At 38.0% G+C, this 18,964-nt stretch overlaps 1 protein-coding gene across 1 annotated transcript in view; it reads right to left on the reverse strand.

Annotated features, from left to right (window-relative positions):
* Window positions 1-17,029, reverse strand: part of Znf143 (zinc finger protein 143) — a 67,932-nt gene extending 50,903 nt beyond the window's left edge. Inside the window, 6 exon segments of the mRNA XM_047519072.1 lie at window positions 1,018-1,214; window positions 1,728-1,808; window positions 2,530-2,613; window positions 3,450-3,542; window positions 4,085-4,202; window positions 16,954-17,029. Coding sequence (XP_047375028.1) covers window positions 1,018-1,214; window positions 1,728-1,808; window positions 2,530-2,613; window positions 3,450-3,542; window positions 4,085-4,202; window positions 16,954-16,995 — 615 coding nt within the window. The 5' untranslated portion in view covers window positions 16,996-17,029.
* Between the last annotated feature and the right edge of the window lie 1,935 nt (window positions 17,030-18,964).

Genomic DNA, 18,964 nt, shown 5'->3' on the forward strand with positions numbered 1-18,964 from the left:
GACCCTGGAGTTTTATGCCTGCTAGGCAAACTCTCTTCTACTGAACTACACCCTTAGCCCCAAGTCTGACATTTTAATAATGTTTTTAGGTGGGGTGATCAGAACATTATTATTTATTTTTGTGTGTCTGTAAATTTCCCAAACAAAAAGTGAAAAAAAAAAAGTTAAGTATATGAGAGAAATATGTTCAAGGCAGGAAAAATACCCATCACCACCCACTTTAGAGCTGGGGTTTTGGTACAATGGTTGCTCAGGCTGGCCTAGAACTCTAAGACTCAAACATCTTATCTCAGCCTCCCAAATAGCTGGAACTATAGCCACACACCAATACACACTGATCAAAACTCAGCCCCCACCTCTTTTTTTTTTTTGGTACCAGGGATTGACTCAAAGGCACTTTACCACTGAGCCACATCTGCAGCCCTTTTTATATTTCATTTAGAGACAGGGTCTCCCTGAGTTGCCTAGGACCTTGCTAAGTTGCTGAGGTTGGCTTTGAGCTCATAATCCTCCTGCCTCAGTCTCCCGAGCCACTGGGATTAGGCATGCACCACCAAGCTGGGCACATCTATACTTTACTACTACTTTTATAACACTCATCCTTGGGTATCTTTTTATGAATTATCTGCTAATCCATTTAATTTCTAAATCCTTACCCCATCCCCTTATTTTTCTTCCAATGTATCTTTTTACATTTCACTTCTTTTAAGACAAATTTGGTTCTCTTTAAGGCTAAATGATTTTGGTTCTGAATTGCTGTTTTTGTTTTTGTTATTTTTTTTTTATTTTTTTAGTTGTAGATGAACACAATACCTTTATTTTATTTATTCATTTTTTTTTTTTAATGTGGTGGCAGGGATCAAACCCAGTGCCTCATATGTGGGAGGCAAGAGCTCTACCACTGAGCCACAATCCCAGCCCTGAATTGCTAGCTTATTGATAAACTGTACTTATATTTTCTTTTCATGAAAAATAAAGAGGTTGTACCTGGGACAGTAAATAAGTAAAATACTATACCTTCGCTGCATACTGTTCCAAAGCACTGATGGTGTCAGGGTCAATTGTGGCATCCCCAGTGTGCAGTCCTGCCACTGTCCCATCGGCTTGAATTGCCAAGATGGTGTCAGACTGCGGGACTTGCACCGCATGGTGGATATAGGCTGTGGTGCCATCTTCCAGCTGAACAGCCTGTAATGCACTCTGGTCATAACTATCTGAAGGAATAGAAGAGAAGGGCCTTAATTTGAAGTTTTACCAACAGTTATATATTTAAAGGAAGAAGGAAATGAACTTTTACTGAGTAGTACTATGAACACCAGATGATGTGCTTTATGTTATTTCATTTGATCCTCACAAAACTTCTATGAAGCAGGTATATTTACCACCTCCAGTATACAAATAGGGATCAGAATTTGAGAGAAGTAAAATCACTTTCTTTAGGAACAAGGAAATTTAAAAAACTTAACAAGTAACAGTCAAAATCAGTATTTAAAGAAACCAGGATTTGAATTCATGTCATTATGACTCCAAAGTCCATGGTGTTTACTGTTCCAAATGGCTCCCGGCAGCTCAAACTATGAGAAAGCTTTCCCTTAAACTGTGTGCAAGTCTGGTGCCTTGAACTTCAAAGGACAAACACAATTTTTTAACATGACAACACTTCAGTAGATCTTATTTTTCCCATACTCCCACTTCTCCCTTACTTCATATGTTCAGAGTTACTGTACCTTTGGAGGTATGGTGAATAAATGCTGTGGTTCCATCTTCTAACTGCACTGCTTGACCATCCTCTAGACGCAAACTGTCCCCTGCTCAAGAACAATTGTTTACATTTAGGTCCCATGTTTTCTAACGTTCCAATTAACTAACCTGGCAATGAGAATCAATTAGCCATTAAATGTATCATGACAACCAATAGCTGCTTTATGAGTCAGTAAAGCTACTTTGAGAAAGCACTGAAAAGAAATAGAATACTTATTTCAGGAATATATACCTAAAGAAGAGGAGAGTTGAAAGTAGGGGCAAAAGAATATGAGTGACATGTAGGATTCAGTTTCAAATAACGACACGTTCACTTAGGACTGCTACTCACTAATTTCTATAGTGCAGTCTAGGAACTTCTTTTCCACTATCTTTGAGAGACAGTTTTGGTTAAGCTAAAATGATCTTTAAGACAGGTGTAGTGGTACACATCTATAATCCTAGCTACTACTGATTAGGCTAAGGCAGGAGGATTACAAGATTGAGACCAGCCTGGGCAACTTAGCAAGACCCTGTCTCAAAATTTTTAAAAAAGAATTGGAGTTGTATCTTAGTGCTGGAGCAGCCCTGGGGTCAATCTTCAGTACTGGAGAAAACGACAACAAAACAAAAAGGTCTTTAGATCCTATTTTTGGCACTACTGATCTCCCTTTTCAAAAGGTATACTAGAAATCAGGACCAAATTTAGGTAATGGGAGGGAGCTGGTGGCAGCAAATACTGCAATCAGAGATCAGGAGGGTTTCCTATGTTGTATTTTAAATACTTACTACTTTTAGGTATGGGCACATGTTGAACATAGGCAGCAGAACCATCTTCCAACTGAATGACTTGGCCATCAATGAGCTTCCCATCTGGAACAAGAGATTCAAGCCAAAAAATTATCACAAACAAAATTTTTTTAACTTTATACAATTTCAAAATGATATCAACTATAAAAACATACACTACTTAAGCTCATGTTCATCTTGATTCTTCCCTCAACGTTCTGAGGCAATTCAATAACACATCCAGTGATCCTATAGAAAGCAGAAAATCCTCCCTCAGCCATCCTTCCTCCCCTCCAATTTGCAATCAAACAAGTACAAGAGGAAGAGTGGCTCATCACAGCAAGCTACATGAATTGAACCTCTAGGTACTTTTCAGAGCCACTCAGAATCAGTGACCCTGACTATGGGGAAGCTGAACAGTAGGTCAGCGTATATGAAGCCAAATGTCACTGTCACCCAGGGAAGTATGCAGACCCTTGTGTATGTAGGTGTGTGCTCAGTAGGTTCCCATAAAAACAAAGAGTTTTAGAACTGGGCTATTTCCTGGAGCAAAGTAAACACTTACTCAGAGACAATGTTATAAAAGCAAAAACAAATGTCTACTCTTATGTTTAATAAACACATTAATAAACTTAGGTTAAAAAAGAAAATGATTTTGATAAAAATAGGAAATAGTTCAGACACACTCCCTTGTCCTCCTCTCTCCCATTAATTTTAATACCCTAGAATATCTTCCTATTATCTCAAAGCGTGCCCCAAATTATCAAGTTATCAAAATTTAAGTTAAAATTATTTAAAATTATTATAAGCAATCTAGTATCTTTATGAGAGACTGGGAAGGAGGTATAGTTGCCAGGGGTTCCAACTCTATGGTTATGAATTGCTGGTACTAACCAACTGGCCATTTATGATGTACGTACCTTTAGAATTGTGTTGTATGTAAGCAGTAGAGCCATCTGCAAGTGTTACTGCTTGCAAGCTTACACCTTCCATATTTTCTAAATTGTCACCGTCTATTGTAAAACAAAATTACTTTCTTTAGATAACTAACATATGTGCATGCTGATTAATTTTTTTAATGAAATTATACAAAAGGCAGGTTGCTTTATTTAGTTTTTAAAGAGAGCAAAGTGGAATTCCTTTTTAGCATTTACAAAAAATATTTCCCTGCCCTATTATACCCAGCACCCACTTCAAGGAAAAAATTTTTCATAATAGCCAGGCATGGTGGCACACCCCTGTAATCCCAGCAACTCAGGAGGCTGAGGCAGGAGGATCACAAGTTCAAGACCAGCCTTAGCAACTTAATGAGACCCTGTCTCAAAATAAAAATTAAAAGGGTGGGGATGTGACTCAGTGGTTAAGTACCCCTGGGTTTTAATCCCCAGTACCAAACAAGAAACAAAAAAAAAACCCAAAAAACCTCAGAAAGGCCTAGGTTTATGTTACCTCTACCTAAATGAAGTATAGGTAAGTAAACACAGTGTTATAAGAATGTCTTTAAGATAAATGATATTACCAAACTCACGTGATCCCTTCAAATATGACTGCTCACCTGCCACAGTTACTGCCTCTGTGAGGCATAAGGTAACATGTTGAGCCTCCATTCCTCCTCCAGGAAACTCTGTCATCCCTTGAGAATCCCGATTTATTTGGCTAACAACATTTTCTACCTTGAAGAAAAATACAGGCACTTGAGGATAAAGAATGACACACATGAAACAAAGATAGAAATATATTTCTGAACCACAAAAAAAAAGTAACGGTATTTGATATTTGATATCAGATGCAATCTCACTTAATATGCAGGGTAAGAGTATTAAACTACAAAATATCTCTTAAACCTCAAGAAAGTAGCACTAATGACACGACTTATAAGGGCACAACCTGAACCAAGCTAGAGGTAAGTACACCCTAGTTTGCTTTCAGTGAGATTAGAGAGTTTGAGGAATGGCAGCAGAGAAAAAAGAAAGGTTCTGATATTCCAAACACAACTTCTGAAGTTGCTCTATTAAAAGCATGTCCTTGGCCAGGCATGGTGGCACATGCCTGTATCCCAGCAGCTCAGGAGGCTAAGGCAGGAGGATTGCAAGTTCAAAGCCAGCCTCGGCAACTAAATGAGACCCTGTCTCTAAATAAAATATTTAAAAGGACTGGGGATGTGGCTCAGTGGTTGAGTCCCTGGATTCAATCTCTGGTACCAAAAAAAAAAAAAAAAAAAAAAAAAAAGCACGCTGTTTCAAAATTCACAATGGTAGATTGTACTTTATTTCCTCCGAGATGAATATTGTATGTGTTAACATTTTGTTGTTGTTTTTTTCTTTATTGGGGGCAGGGTACCAGGAATTGAACTTAGGGGCACTCAACCACTGAACCACATCCCCAGCCCTATTTTGTATTTTATTTAGAGACAGGTCTCACTGAATTGCTTAGGGCCTTGCCTTTGCTGAGGCAGATTTTGAACTCATCCTCCTATCTTGGCCTCCCAAGTTGCTGGGATTACAGGCGTGTACCACAAAAACTGCTCATCTTGTCATGGGTGAGGAAAGCAAAGCACTGTTAGACAATTATAAAATTCCTGACACCCAACTCAACATTTCTAACAAAGTAGACCTTGTTCTATAACACTGAATGGGACACTACACATCTATAGCTGAAACATCCATCTTTAGTCAAAAATAACTGAGTAGGACTCATATTTACTTTCTGGATCCAATTGCTTCATTTGATAGTGTTAAATGAAACAGTCCTAAGGGGCCATGAAAATTTACTTTTCTAACATCCTCCAAATCCCTCACTGTCCAGCAAATTTGTTTCTTTGTTTCTTCAGGGTGACTATTTGAAATATCTTCCATTTGCTACAAACCTTTTGCTGCACTCCCTATCCTTCACCATCTCACTATCAGCAAATTAATGTTTCACAGAAAATTCAGAAGTCATCCAAGGGGAACTCTCTACAAAGTAATTTATCACTTGACTATATTCCCACTAGCAATTTCTCCCTAGCTAATACTCATTACAGTCCTTCATTATAGCCATTGTAGTGAGTATGAACTAGTATTTCACTGTAGTTTTGATTTGCATTTCAATAATGCAGAATGATAGATAATAACTCAGAAGGCTGAGACAGAGGATTCAAAGTCAGAGGCCAGTCTCAGCAACTTTGCAAGACTGTTTCAAAGTAAGAAAGAAAAAGAGCTGAGGATGTAGCTCAGTGGTAAAGCCCCCCCAGGGTTCAATCCCCAGTATAAATAAATAAATAAATAAATAAATAAATAAATAAATAAATAAAACAATGCTGGACATCTTTTCATGTGCTTATTGACCTTTGGTACATCTATGTCTACACGGATTCTGTCTCTATTTAAAATCAAGCTATTTGTCTTTGTATTATTGAATTGTAAGAGTTCTTTATATATTCTGGGAATTAATCCCTTATAAGATATATAAACTGTAATTATTTCCTCCCATTCTAGGGGTTATCCTGTTTAGGTTTTTTTTGTTTTTGTTTTTGGTTCTGGGTATTGAACACAGGGGCACTTAACCACTGAGTGACATCCCTAGCTCTTTTTTGTATTTTATTTAGAGACAGGGTCTTGCTGAGTTGCTAAGTTCCTGGCTAAGTTGCTGAGGCTGGCTTTGAACTCACAATCCTCCTGCCTCAGTCTCCTGAGTCACTCTCAGCTCCTTTTTAGTTTGGAGGTAGAGTTGTAAAAAATGAGAGTAAAAGAACTTCTTGAAAAATCTAGATCTTTTTGTTTGAGTGATATCCCTACTGAGTCACTATATCCCATTTTTCAAGCTACCATCTCAGTCTATCAGACTGCCCCCATTTTTAACAATCAGAGCATATTATAAAAGTTTTCAAATATTTATTGGCAGTAGAATCTTTTTTTCAAATAAACATACACACAATCTTGAACCCTAAAAAAAAAAAAGAGCTAAAAGTGATATTTTAGTATAAATGCATTTTAAGTGTAACCTTTTGTTTTCTTCTTTTTAAAAGTGTAATATTTTTAATTTTATTCATGAGAACCACTGCTTAGATTAACCAAAACTTTAAATCAAAACAAAGGTGATAATAGCAGGTTTATGCATTCAATTTATCACACAGCCAAGAGAAGAAACAGAAAGGTAAAGCTGATTTGCACTGATTAATTCAGAGAACAATGACTTTTTAAAAATCCCCTAATATGCTTTAATCAAATAGATCTACTGGTATTAAAGAACAGTAGTAGGTAATATGTTTTAAGTTTAATGGCTAATTATTTATAAGATATTCAGAGTAAAGTACTTGCATACCAGAGAGAACTGAAGCTGTATCTAACAAGCACCGGTTCATCCTCTCTGTGGAAAATAACTATTTGCATGAAACACAAAAGTAGAAAATATTTCTGCATATATTAGATTCTTTAAAGCTTCATATTATCAACTTAAGCCTGAAAGTGAAAAACTGAACACAACTTCAGCATACTAGGAGATACACCAGTTGTGTTCTAAGCAGTTAAATATACTAGAAATGAATTTTAGCAGTTTTAATAACTGTAAATAATAAGACGCCAAGGTAAAGAAACCAGACATTTGTTCCCATGAGACAATTCTGTTCCTACTTCAGTTTCTTGTTTAACCCAAAAATAGTAACTTACCACCACAATCTTACCTTAAAAACTATAAATCTAAGTACATTTTATATGCAAGGGTTTGCTCATAAGAGTTTCATCACAGGTACACAATAAAAAGGCTCCAGGACCTGGGTTCAATACCAAGTACTAACAAAAACAAAAAACAAAAAAATTACACAAATATGGGCTGGGGTTGTGGCTCAGTGGTAAACCACTTGCCTCACATGTATGAGGCACGGGTTCGATCCATACCACCACATAAAAATAAATAAAGATATTATGTCCATCTACAACTAAAAATACTTTAAAAATATATACACAATGGAATATTACTCAGCCATAAAGAAGAAAAAATTATGGCATTTGCTGGTAAATGGATGAAGTTGGAAAAATATCATGCTGAGTGAAATAGGCCAAGCCCAAAAAACCAAAGGCCAAATGTTTTCTCTGAAAGTGAATGACGATATATAACGAGGGGCAGGTGGCAGGGGATAAGAGAAGAATGAAGGAACTTTAGATGGTGTAGAGGAAAATAGGGTGGAAGGGGGTGGGGATGGAAAGATAATAGAATGAACCAGTAATACCCTATGTATATTTATGATTACATGAGTGGTGTGAATCTATATTGTGTACAACCATACAAATGAAAAGTTGTACCCCATTTGTATACAATGAATCAAAATGCAGTCTGTAAAAATAAAATAAATAAATAAAATCAAAATGGAGTCACGGTAAAGATGCAAGTCACCAAGCTGAAACTAAGCTGACCTTGTGAGAAACTAAGATAGCCAGATTTCCCAACAGATCAGTTTCAATTGGCATGAAAATGATATTCCCTCTGCTTTAAACTTACACAATGTAACTTGATGTTAATTGATCAGTTATTTTCCTATTGTCCTGGCACCCTGTCCCTGTTATTTATAAGGAAAGTAATTTTGAAATCTAAACTGGTTTTTTGTTTCTATTTTCTTCAAACACTTCTGTCTATAAAGCCAACCTCCTTTGTTTGGATCACTGGAACACTTATTCTTCATTTCATTTTTTTTGATGAACATATAGTAATTGTACATATTAGTGAGATTCAGTGTGATATTTCTACATATGCATAGAGCATACACAAATCAAATCAGGGTGATTGAACATTTACCACTCATCATTTCTTTATGTTTGAAGTCTTCAAGTTTCTCTTCTTTAATAAAATATATAATATTCTTAACTATATTCATCCCACTATAATATAGAACACCAGAACTTATTTCTTCTGTTTTATAGTCATTATCTACCCTCCCTTTATCAACCTCACCCTTCCCAAAGTCTAGTAATTACTTTTCTATGCTCAGGTCAACTCTTTTTTTTTTTAGTTATTGAAACATTTATTTTTTACGAAATTAAATGTTATTCTATTCTAGAATTGAAAATAAAGCCAGTCAATTGAGATCTTTAAACTAAAATATATATATAAATTAAAATGTATATATATAACATGAATATATACTGTGTGCACATATACATGTATATAAATAATCCTGAGTATATACATACCGTATATATAACTATGTGTATACATGTGCTTGTGTGTGTGTGTGTGTATTGTTTTCTTTCCAAATAAACACAACACATTCCATTAAGGTTTGCCAATTCATCTTTCTGCTCTAAGAGGTTTGCCATCTGGATTTGCCTATTTTCATCAAAGCAAGATACCCAGAATAAAAATTCTCAAGTCACCCTTAACTAAATTCTCGTTTTTAAATTTAATTTTTTTTAATGGTACTAGAAAGAGAACCCAGGAACACTTAACCACTGAGTTACACCTCCAGTCTTTATTTTATTTTTTATTTTGAGATAGGGACTTGCTTAGTTGCTTAGGGCCTTGCTAAGTTGCTGAGGCTGGTTTTGAACTTGTAATCCTCCTGCCTCAGTCTCCAAAATGGTTGGGATTACAGGAGTGCACTGCGACCCTTGGCTTAAGTTTTGATTACAAGACAGCAGTTGCCAACATCATGATATTTACCTTCAGAACTTTTTCATCTCATATCTTAACTATTGGAATAATCTCTTTACTGTTCTTTTTGCACCATTCTCATCCTTCATATCCATAACAGTGCCAGCTATCTTACTCTATTCTATACACAACTAAAATTTTCCTTGTGTACAATACTGTAAAATAAATTTTAAAATTAAGAAAAATGATTCTCAACAGTTTAACAGATCAAATATTTTCATTTTTTCTGGTTTTATTCTCTAGTTCTTGCTACCTGTATATACATTTATTTTACAATGTTGTAATTAGAGCTATTATTTTGTATTTACTTTTTAATTTTTAAAACAAACTACAGAAATGATCCCTGAAAGTAGTCTTCAGCTTTTTTCATTTCTGTAAGTTCTACCAAGTTGACAACACTTCTTAATAATGATCACTTTTAATTCAAATTAGGTGTCCAGGTTATAGCTCAGTGGTGGACTACACTTGGCATTCAAGGGATCTTGTGTTCAATCCCCAGTACCAAATGAACACAAAAACAAATAAACACAACATTAATTTCTCTTAAAAGTCACTTAACTTTTTATTACTACATATAAGGCACAGATGATTTTGTCATTAAAAACAATCTTTCAGTTAATAATGTTTATAAATACAGTGTTTTGGGAGGAGCAGAGTAGATTATATCCTTAACCTCCCAGAGCACATGCCTGGAGGCTGAAGCAGGACTGCAAGTTCCAGGCAGCTTCAACTCAGTTGCAGAGCACCCCTAGGTTCAATCTCTAGTACCACTTAAAAATATGTTCCCACAATTAAGTTTAGTGGATCAGAAAATATCAGTATTTTTATAACAATCTGTGATCATTACTTGTGTGTCTGGTGGGGGTTGTGTGTGTAAAGCTGGGGACTGGACCTAGAGCAAGTGTTCTACCACTAAGTTATACCCATGGCCCCTTTACATGTTTTTTATGTTTTGGTGCTTCACTATTGAGTTACATCCCCAGTCCTTTAATTTTTTTTTAAATTTTGAGACAGGGTCTTGCTACGTTGCTGAGGCTGGCCTCAAACTGTGATTCTCCTGCCTCAGCCTCCCAAATTATTGCTGAGATTATAGGTGTGTGACTACTATAATTGGCCTGTCATTCCCCTTCCCTCTGTGGTGCTAGGGATTAAACCCATGCTAGGCAAATGCTCTACCACTGAGCAACTTTCCCAGTCTGCATATCATTTTCTAAAAGGGTTGTGCCAACTGTTTTGCTACCAGCAACATGATGAATATGCTAGTTTGACCACATTTTTACTGGTTTTGAATGTTCTGCTAGACCCTCTGTTTGATTTAATAGAGGAATGATTAAAGATAATCGAAGGGAAGCATTAAAATGATAAATACAGAAACATATTTTTATTTGTCAAAGGTCTAACAATCTTTTTCCTAAGAATTGATCTACAGAACTTTTCAGATTCGTCTTTTTGTAAAAATCCCTAGTAAGACACATTATAGTTTGGGTTCCTTTAAAGTACAGCAAAAACTTAAGATCCTTGCAAAGGAATCCTAAAATAGAATGCTTCCAGATTTGAACATTTCTTCCCTCTAATATTTTACTCACACTGCTTATAGGTCTATGTCCAATTCATTAGCCTGACATTCAGGCTATTCTCCAATTTGGCACTTACTTACCTTTGTTATTTCATCTTCTATCATTCTCCTTCAGATCCTTAGCTAAACCGTAGGCAAACTATTAAAAAAGCATACACACACAAACACATATGTGTCGATGTTTATATGTGTCTATATACTATTTGAGTGTATATGCACACACTGTACTTGACACCAACTATCAAAAATTTAAATGCAACTATTCAACTAAGTGATTCTTGGAATTTATCTAATAGTCATGAAAGCGTTCAAGGTTCACTGAGGCATTATTTACAATAGCAAAAAGTGCTCAATAATCTAAAAGTCCTTCAAAAGAACATGTTAAATATAGGACATCCACACATGAAACATGCAGCAATTAAAAGAACGAGAGAAGGGCTGAGGATAGCTTGATGGTACAATGCTTGCCTAGTATACACAAGATCCTGGGTTCAAGCCCCAACATCATAAAACACAGAAAAGAATGAGAATGATCTTTATGGAACTCTAAGGAACAAATCCAAGACATATTTTAAGTCAGAAAAAGCAAGATGCAGAGTACACCTGGTATGACTGCATTCATGTTTTTAAAATGTATGGAAGTATCAGCACAAGCTTGTGAATACATTTAAAAACTCACATAGTTTCCACCCAGGAATAGGACTAGGAAATGAGGGTAGAGTGGGGAAGGACCTTTTAATTTTTATTGTATATATTCTGTAAGTTAGAAAAAACTACCATGTATTATGTTCATGGCTTATTATTTTAGTTTTAAAATAAAAGTGGCCACAAATTTTTTCTTAACTACACACAAAAACATTGAGTAAAAGAGCACTTAACTACCTTAGGGACACAAAGAAAAGAACATGTGAATTTTTTTTTTTAATAGACAGACACAGTATCTTTATTTATTTATTTTTATGTGGTGCTGAGGATTGAATCCGGTGCCTCACTTGTGCTAAGCAAGTGCTCTACCAGAGCTACAACTCCAGCCCGTGAATTTGAATATAAATAAATAAGTAGATATTTTGGAGAAGTTGAAGACAGAAAGGGTAGTACAACACAGGGAAGTCTTTATTCCACATACCCTTATTAGCAATTCCATGGTGTCTTTCCCTCACTACCCAAATCTCAGTTATCATCAAGTGCTACAGCATTTGCAGTAATTTGGCTTATAGCCCCAGATCACTCTGAATCAATGGTCATGTTTTTATTGTCACAGCTTTTCATCTATACAGAATTAATATCATTTGTTGGCCTTTATACATTCAAATCCTGCTCAGCTCTAGCTTGCTTAGCTTGTTTCCTATTTTGAAAAAAAGAAAGAATACAACACCCACCTGATACAGTCTGTTACATGTTACTTTTTTTTTTGTACTGGGGATTGAACCTGGGGGTCACTTTACCACTGAGCTACATCCCTAGCCCTTTTTAAAAATTTGAGACAAGATCTCATTAATTTGCTGAGGATCTTGCTAAACTGCTGAGGCTGGTCTTGACCTTGGAATCTTCCTTCCTCAGCCTCCAATGCTGCTGGGATCACAGGTATGTGCCATTGCACCTGGCTGCTACTGTCTTGTTTTATGGTCTTTGTATTTTTGAAAATTATGACTACATGTTCAATAAATTTCTGAATTTATCATAACTCATGTGTCAGAGGCCTCTACAACTGTCCTTCTCCGTTATACATATACAGCTATAGTGACCTTTTAGCTCCTAGAACACACCTAACTCTTCTTGGCTTTTGCACATATTGTGAGATGTCACCTCCTATCTAAAATAGGTGATATTTTAACAACTCATTATTCTCTATCACAGCACTCTCTTTGCCCTCTTTCCTAGCTCTTAGAGAATTTGTAATCATAATCTTCAAGTTGTATGATATCAGGGTTCCTTGGCTGTTGGTTGACCTATGAATTCCCAGTGCCTAGGAGAATGCCTAGCACATAATACATGCTTGCTAAATATGGGGATGAAAAAAAGGAATATAGTTTGTAGCTGGTCACAGCTAGTTATAGCCTGAGGCAAGATTAAAGACTAGATCTTTATTCCTTTTCTTTTTCTGTGTCTCACTTTGTATGATATGCTGCCATATGTATGTATTATTTATAAAGTACCATGAATTTAAATGATTTCAACTTCTTGTAATCATTATATCCATACCATATAAAGAATATCTGTATTTTCAATGCTGAGTCAATATAGGGCCAAATGCATTTATCATTAATTTAAAGATGTATATAAATAACAATGTATACTATGCTACGTCATTTTATGTACAGATTTCAAAACACTATTATCATTCCAGGGACAACAGATATCTTATATTTTAGAAGTTAAAGAGGAGGGCATTTGATAGCTTTATTTTTAAAAAATCTGGTAGTTTGAGAAATTCAGTAGAAAGAATGGGTTTCTGAGCCAGTCATAGGTTCATGTCTCAGCTTACAACTGGATAAGTAACTCTACAATTCAGTTGGTTCACCTACAAAATAGGGTAACTGTAGCAACTGTCTTAGGTTTGTAGTGAGGATTATAAATTTATGTACATATATAAAACACTAAAAAAAATCACATAAGTAAGTGCCTAGCCAGTATTAAGTGGTGGACTGGAATTTTAAGTAGAAGAAATATAGTCAGGAATGGTATGTCTGTGTCTACATTTTAATGGACATATACTTCCACATGGCATAGAGTTGTCACTGCAGTTTTAAAATGAGATTAGTTTTATGAGAAAGTGTGAATTAAAGCATTCACTGTCTTCAAAAAATTTTTTTTCTAGCCAGGAATGGTGGTATAAGCCTGTAATTCTAGCAATTTGGGAGGCTGAGGCAGAAGAATCACAAGTTTGAGGCCAACCTCAGCCACTTAGCGAGGCCCTAAGCAACTCAGTTGAGATCCTGTCTCAAAATTATAAAAGGACTGAGGATGTGGCTCAGTAATTTTGTGTCTCTGGGTTAAATACACATAAAAATTCTTTTCTATTGAGGAGGGTTCTCAATCAAAATCCATCTTTATAAAGAATCATTTCTTTTTTTTTTTTTTGCAGTACTGGGGATTGAACCCAGGGCCTTATGCTTGCAAGGCAAACATTCTACCAACTGAGCTATATCCCCAGCCCAAGAATCATCTCAATTGACAATAAAGTTCATAATATTGGCTCACAAAGGCCATTCCTTAAAAATACAAATTAGTACAGAAAGGAGCAATAACACATTCAACTAAACTCTTTCAAAAAAATTACTATGTCCTAACTGTGGGCAGTGATACACACCTGTAAGGCATAAGGATCACAAAGTCAAGGCCAGCCTGGGCAATTTTAGTAAGACCCTGTCTCAAAATAAAACAAAACAATAAAAAGTGCTAGGGATGTAGCTCAGGGGTAGAGTGGCCCTGGGTTCAATCCCCAATACCGTGGAGGTGGGGGGTGAGGGCAGTGCATTATGTCCTGAAATAAAGCCAGGAGCAAAAGGATTCAGAACTGGGTTAAACTTTAGATTTAACCTCCATCCCCTACCAAAACCCAAACCACTAGACAAAACCTCAAAGCTAAGTAATGAAATCCTTAGGACTGAGAAAGTTCTCCTCAAATGATCATAATATATATATATTTTTTTTCACACACATTGTAAAAAATGAATAACAGCTAAAGTAATAGATTACTTTTTTCCACTCCAGCCAGCTCATCTTTCTATGAAGAACACAATGACTTTTTAAGCAATATCCCAATGCTTACCAGAAGGCTTAGGTTACTTTTCAAATCATGTATCTGATAAGGGATTTCTATTTAGAGTGCACAAACAACTTTACAATTCAAAAATGGAAAGACAAAGAAGTTGGGCATGGTGGTGGATGCCTGTAATACCTGTGGCTTAGGAGGCAAAGGCAGGAAGATGGCAAATTCAAAACCAGCCTCAGCAATTTAACAAGGCCTTAAAAACTTGGTGACACCCTGTCTCAAAAGAAAAAATGAAAAGGGCTATGAATGTGGCTTTGTGATTAAGTGCCTCTAGGTTCAATCCCTGGTACCAAAAAAATTTTAAATAAATGAAAAGACAAAGAAACCAACTTTTAAATGAGGAAAGGATCCAAATAGCGTTCTCCAAAGATATACAACTGGCCAATAATGGATGTGAAAAAAATGCTCAATATCATTAGCCATCAGAGAAATGTAAATCAACCCACAATAGGTGCCACTTCATATCTACCAAGATGGCTATAATAACAAGTGGTGGCAAGGATGTTGAGAAATTGGGACCCTTATATCTTGCTGGTAAGAATGTAAATGGTACACTTTGGAAAACAGTTTGACAGTTCTATAAAAGGTTTAACATAGAGTTATATGATCCAGCTTATAGGTACATGTACCCAAGAGAAATAAACACCTATGTCCAAACCCAGTGTAGTAGTGCATGCAGGTAGTCCCAGCTGTTCAGGTGGCTAAGGCAGGAGGATCACAAGTTTGAGGCCTGCCTGAGCAACTTAGGCCATTCTCAAAATAAAATTACAAAAAAGGGCTAAAAATGTATTTTGGTGGTAGAGTACATAACCGCCTACCATGCACAAGGTCGTAGTTTGGATCCCCAACACAGCAAACAATAACATATGCACGTACATACACACACAAAAACACCTGCAAATCCTATGTCCACAGAAAAATTTGTACTCAAATGTTCACAGAAGCATTATCCATAATAGCCAAAAGATGGAAATAACCCAAATATCCATCAACAGATGAATGAATAAAATGGACTATGTCCATTTGACAATGAAAATAAATGAAGTACTAATACATGCTAAAACATGAATAAATCTGGCAAATACTATGCTAAGCCAGTCATAGAAGATCACATCCTCAATTATTCTGTTTACATGAAAAGGCCAGAAAGGGCAAACTATAAATCTGGGGCGATGAGAGGAAATGGGGAGTAAGTTTCTTTTGGGAGTGATGAACATGTTTAAAAAATTGTGGAGATGTATAAATGGGACAAGTGTACAACTCTGAATATAATAAAACTCACCTGTAAGTGAGTAAATGTACACTATAAGTGGTTAAGTATAAGGTAGGTAGGTGGTGCATTTTATCAATTTTTTTAAAAATAAGGGGGGGTCATTTTTAGACAACCAATTTAGTGTCAACAGTGTAAACAGTCTGAATATGCCAGGATAAAACTATTTATGCATCTTACTGGTACTTTCGGGTGCTCTTGTCACATTTTTTTTAACTTAAAAGAAAAAACTATGTACCGAGTTTTAAAAATTAGTATTACACTAATCTTTGTCAACCACTGAGAAACACGTTATTTTCTAGCAAAATGAAAGACAAAAAAATACCACAACCTGATATCTACAATTTCTCACCATATCCCCACCTAACTGTGCCAGTTGACACTTCCAAAGCAAAGGCAGAAGCTAACTTTAGTGTGCTGGCAATTGTGCCCTTTTACAAAACGTTATAATTGGGAAATGTTTAAAAAAAAAAAAAGGAGGGAACAAAAACGAATTCAAAACTCACAACAAAACATTACAAGGTGTTACAATGATTTGTTCACTCTAGTCAAAACTAGAGAAAGGGAGAATTGCTAATTTCTAAAACTCGATGTTAGGGTTCTGCGATCTTTTAAAAAACAGTAATAAAGCAAGTGAAGAAAACAATAAATCTCTCCACGATTCGAGTGGGAGGAAATTCTGGGTGCGATCCGCAGGCGGGGTCCCGAGCGGGCTCTCGGCCAGCCGGGCCGCAGGCGCCCCTGTTGCGAACCGTGAGCCGGGCGTCCCAGCCGGAGGAGCTTCGCCTCGGCGCGCCTGGGGACTCTGCGCCGAGGTCAGGCCGAGAAACGCCGCCAGGCTCCGGAGGACTCCACCCTCCCCTCTCTCGCTCCCTCCCCTCGGCGGTCCCCTGAGGGGAACAGGCGGGGCGCGGCACGCCGAGACAAGGGGGGGGGGGGGGGTTGCGTCCTCAGCAAGAAAAGCTCCGCCGCCCCAGAGTGGCGGCCGCGGGTTATTAATAAACTCCGCTTCTGCCCAGCCGCCGCTACCGAGGCGGCCGTAGACTCGGCAAGGCCTGCGGCCGAGGCTGAGCAGTGGGAGCCGGAGCCCGGGCCCAAGCGGGCCCGCGCCGCCGCGCTGAGGGCGGCGGCCGGGCGGAGAATAATGCACACTGGGTAAAAACACATTTATATACGAACCTCCGAGAAAATTTTCCAACAATTCCTTCGTCCGACCACCATGCACCAGGACAGGAAACAGCCGCCCGGCCCCCAGGCCCCGCAACCCGCATAGCGTGTCTGAGGCCCGCCCCCAGTCTCCATTGGGCAGGCATTACGTCACTCACTGGACTTTCCCTGCGTGTAATTGGACCAAATTTAGCCTACCAGAAGGGAATCGCCCCCTGGACACGCCCCAACTCATGACGTTATGCTAGGTTGGTCTTCCAGCCAGCTCCTGAGTGGCTCGCGCAAAGTGCGGAATCAAAGTTCTTGTGTCTGACTGGTTGATAGAACCGCTCATCCCAGACCAACACCACTTCGCTGACAAGTTAATTATGCAGATTCCGGGGCCCTAGCGGGAGACGCCATTTTGTAGCAAGGGAGGGAGGTTGGCCCTTGTGATTACCTGGGAGAGAGAAAGGGTGACGGGCGCCATTTTCCCCACAGGGGCGAGGAGTCAGCCTGGGATCTCCCGGTGGGCTTGCTGGAGCGAATTCTGGAGACCGGATGAGCTTTGCCTGGCACTTGCCGAATGTTGTACCTTTGGGAGGGAAGAAGGGGGGAAACATAGGACAGGATGGGAAACCTGCTCTCTCCCCGGGGGCTCTCATTGCTGACTGAGGCCCTTAGTCTTGGGCAAAGGCTGTTTTCCCAAGACCTGGTGTATGCCGGTGACTGGTTTCCAGGCCTGCCGGCGCTTCTCCAGTCGCCAGGGGCATCACCAGGCAGTGGGAGAGAGAGCCTTCTGCACCGGAAACGCCCGTGGAGTTTGGCAACCGATCGGTGGTAGCCAGAGACTCCTCCGGGAGACTGGATGCATTTGTCCATTCGTGTACTTTTGGCTCAAAAGTTCGAAGTCAACTGAATTGGTGTCGCTGCGTTCTTTTGATTCTTCTTAACCTTTTGTGTGTCGCTAACTGAAAAAGTCTAAAGGGGTGGGGGAAAGCATTCAATAGGGTGCCCTAAACCTGTTAATAGATACAAATTAATCGTTCCATGTGCGGTAGCTCTTACCCAATCCTTTTCTAAGTCATTAGAAATACTAGTCATTTCAGGAGTTATTCAGTAAATTAAAAGTTATTCGTTAGCTTTGGAAACCACGGCGAGTAAAAATGAAATAAAGTGTGTAGACCAAGTATTATTAAGTCAGGCCTGCCAGGTGTTAGAATTGCTGGTTTACTTGATCAGATTTGGGTTCTTAAAGGGAGAGAGTAGCATGGTGTTTAGTTTCTTGCATTTCAGGTGATTGTGGAATAGACAGGGGATAAGTCAAAAAGATGTTAAAGATAGCCAGCCCTCAGTATAGTTAGTGTTTTGGTGCCAATTCCCTTTTTCCTGGTTAGGCTTACCTTATCCGAGGCATAAATGCATTAGAAGGAAAATAGGATTTTATTTAAGCTTTAACACATTCTTTAGAAATTTAAAATATTTCTGATTACTTTCTAGCTTCTTGTAAGAAAAATGTGAGGTAACATTGGATTAGGTTATTTGAAAAGATGGTAGAGGATTTTGCTCATTTAGAAGTCAGTGGAGGACTGGGGTTGTGGCTCAGAGGTCGAGCGCTCGCCTTGCATGCGTGAGGCCCTAGGTTGGATCCTCAGCACTACATACAAATAAAGGTATTGTGTCCACCTACAACTAAAGCAAAATATTAAATAATAATAATAATAAATAAAAAGCAATGGGGGCGCTGGAACTATGGCTCAGTGCATGCCTAGGATGTGTGAGGCACTGAGTTTGATCCTCGCACCACACAAATATAAATAAATAAAGGTATAAAACATACAGTTTAAAAAAAAAAAAAAAAAAAGTCAGTGGAGCCCGGCGCAGTGGCCTAGGTGGCCCAGGCCTATAATCCTAGCAGCTGAAGAGGCTAAGACAGGAGGATGATTGCAAATTCCAGGCCAACCTAAGGAACTTCATCAGGACTTAAGCAACTTAGACTCTCTCAGAATAAGAAAAATAAAGGGCTGGGGTTGTGACTCAGTGG

This window comes from Sciurus carolinensis, chromosome 11 (genome assembly GCF_902686445.1).
Source record: "Sciurus carolinensis chromosome 11, mSciCar1.2, whole genome shotgun sequence".
Classification (NCBI taxonomy): Eukaryota; Metazoa; Chordata; class Mammalia; order Rodentia; family Sciuridae; genus Sciurus; species Sciurus carolinensis.